The sequence below is a fragment of the Ascaphus truei genome, chromosome 18 (genome assembly GCF_040206685.1).
Source record: "Ascaphus truei isolate aAscTru1 chromosome 18, aAscTru1.hap1, whole genome shotgun sequence".
Lineage (NCBI taxonomy): Eukaryota > Metazoa > Chordata > Amphibia > Anura > Ascaphidae > Ascaphus > Ascaphus truei.
The window spans coordinates 10952616-10963597 of NC_134500.1; the positions used below are offsets into that span (position 1 = coordinate 10952616).

Consider the following 10982-nt stretch of genomic DNA (forward strand, 5'->3'; position numbering starts at 1 on the left):
CATCCCTGGTGTAGCATCTCTTAATTAAAGCCTTGGTTACAATGATGGAAGCGCCTTGTTGAGAAGAACTCTACTTATTTTGTCCGGAAAATCCTATTTTCTGTTTCAAGCAATTGAAAAATATGATCACCAATAAACTGTGGGATGATCTAAGAAGAAATAGTCCCACATGTATTTATCAGGGTTTCTTGGAGGCTGAAAAAGCGACTGCTTATAGCAAACCTACACACAAAACTAATGATCAAATTTAATTCAGCCTTTCTTAGAACACCACAGGATTTGATAGTTACAATGGGAACTTCTATATCTGATATTGGATAAGAAACGTATACACCTGGAATAAACACTGAAAGCTATTCTGTAACCCTGCATAGCACATGGGCTAGCAGAGAATCTGATAACTGGCTTGCCCATCTTCGATCAAACAAACACGTTTAGAAAGTAGAGCAATGTGGGACCTTCCTTTGATCTCCAAGAACCACTCAATCCAACAGCAACTGCAGGTGCAGTGGCTGTTATTCGAACAAATCACAGCGCCGTTTTCGTGTGCGCTGCTGTACTCCACGCGGTTCGAACGCCGCCAATCGCACCAGGCACACGTGTTTATCGCGGTTGCTTTATTTGAATTTCATAGATTGTGTGCAATTAAATGCAATGAAATGAATGAATTGTAATGTGCACAGCACTGTGCAACTGTGTCAATTTCAGGTGTTTAAAAGCCAGAACACTAAAATACAATTTTCTGCACTCACTTCTTAAAGCGGTACGGTTGGAAGAAATCCCGCGCCATGACATGGGTATTCTGAGGTATACACCGCGGGAAGTGTTTCAATAACGGCCACTGCATCTGTAGTTGATGACATTTGCTAGTGGTGTTGCCAGCTTTTTAAATACCCTTGGATGTGTCATGTCTGAAGCTACTGACTTGGCCTCTTTTTTGAGACCAATGAGATAGAAAGCATGGCGCCTTAGGCAAAGTGCAGGATGACTGCAGGACCCAGGCTCACCCCACCTATCTCTTCTGCCCCCTCCCACCCCACTTGGTTCCCGGTGACACCTGGTGGGCTAGCAGGAGGTGTTATAGGCAGGCAGTGAGGGGCGGGGAGATCATGCTGCGCCCCTCACAGTTTTTCTCCCACCTCTTTTGGTTAAATTCTGTTTTGTGTGAGTTATACTTGTATTAAATATATTTATATTTGAGGTGTCTGTTGGGGTTATATTTCTTCTGTCGCGATGGCTGTTTGGGTGGCAGGGTAACCTTGCCACATGGGGTCTCAGTTATGGTAATGCCTGGTGGTGGCATGGTGGGTGAGTGGACAGGGCTCATTGTGCTTTGAGTACCTGGGACCCATCTCACGGCTGACGTAGGGTCAGTGGAACAGCGGGAATTGGGACGGTCCCAGCTAACGGGTCATGGTATAAACGCCATTGGCCTTACCTGCAGGTGGATATCTCTGGCAGGGTTTGCACCGCCTCCTTTGCTGTATATAAATAAAAGCCGCAGCCATTGTACCTCCAGACATTTGTGTGTGCTGTATTTGCGGGATGATAGTAGAGTAACATCGCTGACTCCGAGGTGATGGATCACTATACTATATCGCCTTATATAATACTCTTCACTGTTTGTAGTTTCTTTTCTGCGAATGATGAGTAAAAAAGCATTGTTGGGGGTCATTATTTCCCCGGTTCTCTCACCTCATAGGACTTTTCATCGCCAGCTACCATGCCCACTGACATAGAGAAGGGGTGGCCATGGTTATCTACACCAGTCTGGATGCATTCGTCAATAGTCCAGCCTGTAGGGGTGGTTTGGTTGCAGAGCTTGGCATAGATGGCAGGAGTCAGGAAGGTGGCCATGCTATTGTTGTGTTTCCGAAGGTCCGGATATTCTGCACTGTGTAACAGGAAAACAGGAGCACACTTTATAATAATAACAACTTTATTTCATTTAGCGCTTTTTCCCCCAATGTCCCCATTTCCCCAACACAAAGCATGCACAGTACGCAGCACATAGGATTGTTACAGACACAGTCCCTGCCCAGATGAGCTTACAATCTATGCTTTTGTGCCAGGGAGATAAAATGATTTGCTGCTTCAGCAGAGGTGGCTCAATCAGTGGCTCAGTCTTTGACTGCACCACTTGTGCTGAAGCAGGGATATCCTGAAAACATGACCTGTTGGTGGCCCTTGAAGACTGGAGTTGGCCGCCCCTGCAGTAGGGACTATGCAGTTTCGAAAGGGTTGCGCCTGAAGCAATCATTTGGAAATTGGAATTAATGAGCATTGTTTAATCCTCCTATTATTTTATATTTCTTTCAATAGATTTAGTCCATGAAGGATATATATTTGCACAAATTATGTAAACCAGATTTAAAAAAAAAAAAGTAATTTTCTCCCCACAAAATATATATTTAAAGCCAGAGCAGCCAGTTTTTACAGTAAGTCGCAGAAATGGGTGTAGGCTTGGAGAGAAAATTCTTAAGTAGATTGTGTTCTATTAGCATGGCATCCTTCCCTTCTAATCAACTTATGAACAGATTGTGTCCAGTGACCTGAGTAGAAGCGGGAACAGGTTCTGGCCCTGTGCAGACATTACACACAATTGGTGTCAGTCACAATAGTATTGTAGAAATGACAGCAACTATCTTATTTTCTTTACAGAGAGATATTGTTGCTTCTGTTTTATCTGTAAATATCAATATAACAGAGACAGATTAAAATATCATTTATAATTCATTATTACACCCCAGATTGGTGAGCACCCACACAAATTAGATTGAATAGGGTACTGCATACTGTCACTGTTAAAGCACAGCGATAAACACCCAATTTGAACTGACAGGACAGTAAAATACTATACAAATAAATAATGGTAATGGCGGCAGGTTTATCACCATTATTACACCCCAAATAGGTGAGTGTCACGTGTGCTCACCACAAACTGGTTCAGTTTGGTTCTTTATTGGACAGCACCATTAATGCAATATAAGGGATTCTTGAGTTAACATAATGCCTTAGTGCAGTGATTTATTGTTTTATTGCAGGGACCACCCATGAACTGCTTGATTACAATAGATTGTAAGCTTTCAGGGGCAGGGATTTCCTTTCCTACTGTTTGATTTTCTTTGTTGCAGTTACTGCATTATAATCTCCTGTGCTGTCTCTTTTTATTTAAATGCGGAGTATATAGTGGGCGCTATATAAATAAAGATATACATACATACAAATATACCGCCTATACTAATAGCACCATGTCCTAGAATCTGTGTGTGGGTAGGGCTTGACGATTAATGTATGCTCTTTGAAAGGCTTGCTTGCTGTGTCCGTGAATAAGCAGTAATGATAGAGCCAACACAAGAACCAGTTGAATGTCTGGGAATAGCACAAATATATCAACAGCTCAGCTCCAGTCTGCAGGGTTCATAGGGACCTCTCTGCAGTACAGTGTGTTACTTGTAATGAAGTAACCCATCTTATTAGTCAGCCTGAAGCCACTGTCACCTACAGTATAAGTAACTGAGGTTTACTGTGTTTAAATGAATACAGGGGGAGACACAGCACTAATAAAGTATACAGTTTATTAATAACTAGAGAAAAATGAAATGGTACAACTGAAAAAAATGGGTATTTACAAAACAATTACTTAGGCACTTAGATATTTTTTATACTATTTTGGTACTTTTTTTATTCTTTTGAAACCAATTGTTCCCTTTGTTCATAGTTCAAGCTGAGGATTTATTTGTTTGGAAAATGTAAAGCTAAACAGAATGTGTGTTAGTGGAATTGATTGCTGAAACCGGGCTGATTGCAGATGGAAACACACAGCAGTTGTTCTGACAAGTGTTAAACGTTTATTAATATGAATCCTTCACATTTGTAATCCTATATAATTGTCATCAAATCATGTACAAGATAAAGGATCCCACATTTATGCTCATTTGCATAAGTGATCCATCTTCACCGTCCCTTTAATTTTCCTAATTTGTTAACCAAACTGGACAAATCGTTTAGGAACCTGGAGAAGGACCAGTTCTTCTAACTGTTAACCAGCAATGTCATTTGGAAAGGCGTCCCACACTGCATCTAATGTATGCTATTGTTACCTTGGTGGGTAGAGTCGCCTCTTTTTGTCTGTGTCAGCACTGAGTGTTTCTCTGGTCATAAGGTATCCAGCTGCTAGAGATCCAGCTCCAACCATTGCCAGGAGTCCGGCGGATTTCCTTGTGGAGAGAACTCTGGAGAAGGTACTGGCCATTTTAGAGATCCTTGAGCAGTAGGAGAGCGATGGAATAAGAAACCCAGTTGATCTGTGGACACACCAAGGAAGAAATGGAGTGTGAGCCTGTGTGTGAGAGAGAAGCAATCAATTCCACTTCTGCCGTGTCTTTGTGGAAATGCCACAAAAACACATACTGCATCACATATACTTGGCCTGGCAATTATTGTCATCCTATGTAATGAACTTACATTGGCATGCATGTAAGTTCAGAAATGGCGCTGGCCACAGCAGACCATTTATTACACGTGCCCTACATATATAATTCCCAGTCACAATCCCATACATAAGTAATGGAAAGTGCATTTGAATGGAAGGTCACCACTCTGTCTTTCGTATATCTGTTCTCATAGTGAATGTCAAAATATAATGAGTCTCCCAATGTGTTAGTTTAGATGAGAGATCAACTATATGGAATAAGACAACCAGAAGGAAAGAGGGTGGGATGGGATGGGGGGAAGATATTGGGAGGAGGGGTGGAGGGGAGTGGTGGGAAGGGATGGGGGGGGGGAGATAATGGGAGGAGGGGGTGGTGGGAAAGGATGGGGGGAAAATATTGGGAGGAGGAGGGAGAAGAGTTGTGAGCTTTAGTCTGAATCTGTTGGTCCATAACAGGGGGGAATTGAAGTAAATAGGAGCATTAGGCAACATACGGAATTGACAGGAGCAGGGATGCGAAAGTAATGAGACTGGGAACGTGGTTAGTAGAAGTGAGATTGTCACAGAGAACGTGATATAAAGAAGGATAGCCAGGGGACTTACAGATTCAGAATGAAGGAAAACAAGACAAGTTAGGTTTTGGAAATAAGGTGCATGGGTTATGGATACAGAGTAATGGGGGTGCATACAAATGATAGGTCACTAGAAGGGCAGTATGACTAGAATACTTCATCATAACCACCTTCAGGGACCAGCTAGTGACCGCTACCCTGCTACCATGTTACAAGATGGTAACATAAAAATACACCCCAAAAGTAAAATGGTTTCTCATGGTATCTACTAAGCTCCTTTTGCTATAATAGCAACATTATTTTTAACAAGAACCATTATATGTTAACAAGAACCAAATGCGTTTCAACACCGTTCTAGCTAATTCAGATATACTAGCATTGAGATGGACATAGTTAAATGATATATCTACTATATATTTTGGAAAGTTCACTATGCATTTGGACACCACTGAAGATATCGTAACCACATTTTGCACAATGTCCTGAGATCAAGGATCAAGGTTAATTAGGAACAGGTCGTATTAAATGATGTCTGTTTCAGTTGGATCAGTAACACACTGATTAGCACGATCTAGTAACTGCAAAGTTTCAGAACTTTCCTGCTGGACAGCGCCATGTGGCAAGGAGGGGGAGAGTCGCTTCATCTATCTCCCCTGCCCCCTGTCTGAGAGATGCTGAATTCAGAGCTGCAACTCAAAAATCTGATTGACTACAATGCAAAATTTTGCAGGTGCCAGAAATTTTTGCCATTACTGACTACTAGTGCCCTGCATTTTGACCAACCAGTAGAGTGCAGGGATTTCATTAATACTCTCAATTTCCACCCACTTGGCCTATACTCTTCAGTAAATCTCCTGTCATTTGCAAGACAAAACTCTTGATTAGAAATGATTAACCAATACTGTCTGAGATTATCTAGTTATACAGTCTTCTGTCTGCCACACCTGATATATCAGCCTCTTTGGTTGCTTTACCTCTGTGATTATCTGTGTCTCTTTCTCTTGCTGTATGTTACAGTACCTAGTAGATCTGGCATTGTTGGGTTTGCTTATGACTTCCTATTGCCCACTTATCCCAAGCCTGTCTACTAACATTAGAGCATTGATATTCCGAGTTGCATTGTGACTGTCTGTTCTTCCTGACAGTTACCCTCTAAATTGTGTTTTTCTCCCATGTTTATGTAATTAGCAGTTTTTTCGTGAACTGTGCACTTTCACATTCAGAAACAGGGGGAACAAATATGCTTATTTTATTACCAGGGGATTATAAAAGTCCCACCCAAAGTACAGCATCTGTCTTCCCTCATGTGCCTGTGTAAGCCTGTGATTGCCACACTGTTTTTGGCAACTAGTGTCCAGCAATACATCATTTTAGCTTTCTATGACACATTACATGATACAATTACATTCACTTTTCTGTATCCAGAGTCAATAAAAAAAGAAAAAACTAAAGTACAACTTTATTATTGTAAATCTGTAAACAGCATCCTCTAAAAATAATAATGATAATAATGAACATTTCTGTAATAATATCAAGCAAAAATTACTAAAGCACTTAGGCGTAGATCCTCAGAGCTCCGTCAATGACTTAACCATACGTTAACTTCAGCTAACTTCTCATTAGGCCGAGTCCATAGAAGGACAGGCCGCGCTGAGCCGTGCGGACGCTCCGCGCTGAGCCCCTGCATCCTCAATGAGGATGCCTTGAGAGGGGGCTCACGCGAGCGTCCGCAGGCGTGCTGAGGTGCTGGATTTTTTGAGCCGACAGCCAAGCTGTTTTTCAGAGCGCTGTCGGCTGAAAACATCCAATCAGCGCGGAGCAGCGTCAACGTCACGGCGCCGTGACATTGACGTCAATGTGTCGTGGGCGATTGGCCCAGCAACGTCACTGCCCCACCTCCCTCAGTCTCCCCCCGCCTCCGATCGCGCCCGCTGGCTCGCCTGCATGGGCATGAAATCGCGCAGATTTCAGCAGGCGAACCTCAGCGTCAGTGCGGTCCAGACCTGCTTCCCCTTCTATGGCCCCAGCCTTAAGTGCTAACGGGGATCTTCAAAGCTCAGTAACGATGCGCTAAGTTTTCAGCTGTAACCATGCCGTGGGTTACTATAACGGACGTTAGTGCTAATGAGATGCAGAAGGGGCGTTCCCTGTAACAGCGCCGATCCCCAGATCTCGGGTATAGTGACCGCAGGGATTTAACGTTATGTTAGGTCAGAGATAAAGGTGCATTACTCACACCCAGACCCTGACATAGGTCTGTTACAGGGTCTGGGGAAGTGTAAGACCACCGTTAGGTCTGATTTAACATATTGTTATTTACCGGGTTCTTTTCCTCTCCTGTCTCTTTCTTTATTTTAATTAAACACCCCTACACGGTCTGCATGGGAGTAACGCCACTTTTGGGTAAGACAGGGTTAACACACACTAATTAAATCATTACCTTCATTAACATACTAACATGAGGTTATTATTTACAAATGTGTATAGGAGCAATCCAAACCGGTTTTTATTTTCTTGTTTTCATATATATATATCACACACACAAAAGGGCAGTTGCTCACACTATATAAATAAGTGGTTACGCCAGACCCAAAAATTAATACAGAGAATCCTGAGACAAAACAATTTCTAAACAGGATAACCTGTGACTAAATAACTAGGGAAACACTGGTGGTGCTGGGGGAAAGAGAAATAAATATAACACACAAAAAGACTGAGACAATCCCCAAAATAGCACTCTAAATATACCACAGAATAACTAATCTAATATAAAGAAAAAAGACTTGGATTCTAAATCAAAATAGAAAAAGGAAATTTTATATATATATATATGATTGAAGCAGGGGGTCTCTGGAGCTGAACCCAATTAATCTCAGTTCCGGGGGACCCCTGCTTCCAGAGATACTTACCTCCGTAGGGGGCGTGGGTACCCTGCAAGTTTAAAGCTCCCACATCACGTGGGCCAATAGGAAGCTACACCGGATGACATCACAGCTTCCTATTGGCCAGCAGGGTACAGGAGTTTTGAAAAGTAGCCATTTTGTGAACCCTGGTAGCCGAGCTGGAGCGGTTACCAGCACCCCCCTACGGAGGTCTGTAGCTTTGGAAGCAGGGGGTCCCGGAGATCAAATTAATGGGTTTCAGCTCCGGAGACCCCCTGCTAAAATATTATTTATATATTTTTTTAAAAACCTGCTTCAATCCTGTGAAATATGAAATGAAAATGAAAAATAATGAAGAAGAAAAAAACAGCCAGCTTAGATTGTCGCTTTAACAGTGATATAGAGAAGCGAAACTCTTTGTCTGTTTGCTAGTGAGCCAGTAGACTTTACAATTAATGAGAACATAGTTTGTCTTTCTGCAAAAAATATATAAGATTGTGGAATGCATCCTGAGCTCACAAAAAGGAAAAATATTTGTGTTCTTCAAAACCGCTTACAAATGAGGATAAAGGTTGTCCATTCTGTTTCCTGCTTGATAGGGTGTTAAGGGTGATATTTATTGCAGGAAAGCGTGCTATACTGTATATATACATAATACAATGAAATACAACTGCAATGCAAATCTTCCATAGGGTTGCAAACTGCAATGCCCCAAACAAAACATTTCTACTAATTACTAATGTAGAAAAGAGTAAGACAAGGCAATTGGCAATAATTAATGCAAACATTATGAACACAAAAATAAGCTAATTTGGTGTTAAATTAAATAATCAGTTCATTTGAATAATGGAAGAATACATCATGTAATGAATTAAAAAAATGGAAACACAGGTTTTGTAGACATTTAGTCCTAAGAGAAGGTTTATTTTTATGCTACAAATGGTTTCTTACAATGTCATTTGTCACCAAAGAAAAATGATAAAATGTGCACTGCAAATGTATGTATATCTCTTTATTTATATAGCGCCATCCATGTACAGAGCGCTTTTTAGCAGTAACACACGGGGCATAAAAGGAATAAGGAATTCATACATAAAGGTAGACATTAGGAAAAGGAGTCCCTGGCCCGAAGAGCTTACAATCTAAGTAAGATTGTAAGCTCATGGGGGCAAATGGTGATTAAACATATTGATCAAGCAAACTGCTGCAGGGTGGTAAAGATTAAAACAGCTAAATCATATGAAGCATGTATGTAACACACGTGTACTCTAGCTTGCCCTGCTGTGTATGTGAGACGGTGGAGTTAGAAGGGTCTTCCATACCTGGTGAGGGTCCGTCTTGCTGGAGACTCCGGTGCTTGCTGCTGATAAGCCCGACCTGCCTATGAGAAGCCTCTTTTATATCCAACCCTGAACTCTCTAGTGTATAATGGGGTAGCCGTATTATCACTCCCATTAAAACAAATTGTTAACCCTTATCACCATTTTACTACCAATTTAGACCTTTTCTCCTATATCATGAACACAAGGTAATATTATCTCAGGGCATTATCAGATCATTAATTTTCCCCGGACATTTATTATTTTATTTTTCTCAGTTATACTTTGTTCTTTCTTGACTATCTGGCGAAACAAAAAGGTAGAAGGCTCAGAATAAAGTTTATTTTTTAGAGCAAACTAAAGCCCCACGTTAAGTCCCTTCCTTGTTCTACCACTTCCACCAAACCATAAATTATTGTTTGATCACTATTTTTTATTTAATTTAAATACATTTATTTATTTTCATTTATTCTCTTAACCTTCTTTAACCCAGGTTGTGCTGAAAAGCTGTGTAATATGGCAGTCATACGTTTAAAGGGTGTGACACACTGTGCTCATTTGCATGTCATTACCCAGAATCCCTGGCTGCAGTGGAACCATTGTATGCTAAGAGATAATGGGGAAAGGCAGGGTTGCAGACCTGTCCGAGACAATTGGTATTCGAATTTACTTCTCTTAACCAGAGATAAAAGTGTGATGGTACTAAGGGATTACAGGCATACCCCGCATTAACATACGCAATGGGACCGGAGCATGTATGTAAAGTGAAAATGTACTTAAAGTGAAGCACTACCTTTTCCACTTATCGATGCAGGTACTGTACTGCAATCGTCATATACGTGCATAACTGATGTAAATGACACATGTGTAACAGGCTCTATAGTCTCCCCGCTTGTGCACAGCTTCGGTACAGGTAGGGAGCCAGTATTGCTGTTCAGGGCGTGCTGACAGGTGCATGCGTGAGCTGCCGTTTGCCTATTGAGCGATATGTACTTACTCACGAGTGTACTTAAAGTGAGTGTCCTTAAACCGGGGTATGCCTGTATTAAGATTTCTTTAAATCAGTGCAACTACTTTTTTTAACACACTTCTACCCTTGTTCCACCATCGCTGGAGAGAACAGCAGGATATTGTCTGGCACTAAAACTGTTAATCAGCTATGGCTAAATAATCATTTACCTGTAGACCCCATTGTATTGTAACACTTTTGAAGCAATCATTAAACTTTCAAACAATACATTCAAGGTCTTGCCAATACAATGCAAGTAGATACATTGCATGGAGAGAGTTTCGTTTCAGTAGTATCTCATTGTCGGAAGATATTTATCATTGCATTGCACAGGCAGGTTATCCTACATCAAACATCTGCAGATAATGGTTTCTACCCCCTGTGTCCACTGGGGCAACTGGTGAACAGACTGATACTTCAATAAGCATATCCATTTTCATACTTTGTAGGTAAACGTGATGATATCTGTTTTCCATTTGCATCTAAAAGTGCAATACTCTATTAACATTATTTTACATCTAACATTGTTCCTTAAACTACACATACAGTAGGGTTGCCATGTGGCTTCTCCAAAAATACTAGACACAATGGTGAAAGGTGCGACACGCTCGAGACACATACACACCGCTCTCTGCTCCATGCTGTTTCCTCCTCTCATTGGCCCCAACCTCCTGACACCTTCTCCTGGATTAGCTGCATTACCCAGCAGCAGCCATCAGGATGGAGGAAGCTGCCCAGCACCCTAGCAACAGCCCTGCACTCTCC

The 10982-nt window shown here is 41.5% G+C and overlaps 1 protein-coding gene across 5 annotated transcripts in view; it reads right to left on the minus strand.

Moving 5' to 3' along the window:
• Positions 1-9313, minus strand: part of LOC142468875 (creatine kinase U-type, mitochondrial-like) — a 28061-nt gene extending 18748 nt beyond the window's left edge. For 4 of the 5 annotated variants that reach the window (XR_012788895.1, XR_012788893.1, XR_012788894.1 and 1 more), the window contains exons 1-3: positions 9212-9313; positions 4104-4307; positions 1696-1894 (exon numbers count right to left, since the gene is read on the minus strand). Coding sequence is in view for 2 of the 5 variants with exons in the window: in XM_075575503.1 (XP_075431618.1) it covers positions 1696-1894; positions 4104-4255 (351 nt within the window). In the remaining 3 variants the exon portion in view is untranslated. The other variant, XM_075575505.1, reaches the window with a different exon arrangement.
• Positions 9314-10982: the final 1669 nt, after the last annotated feature.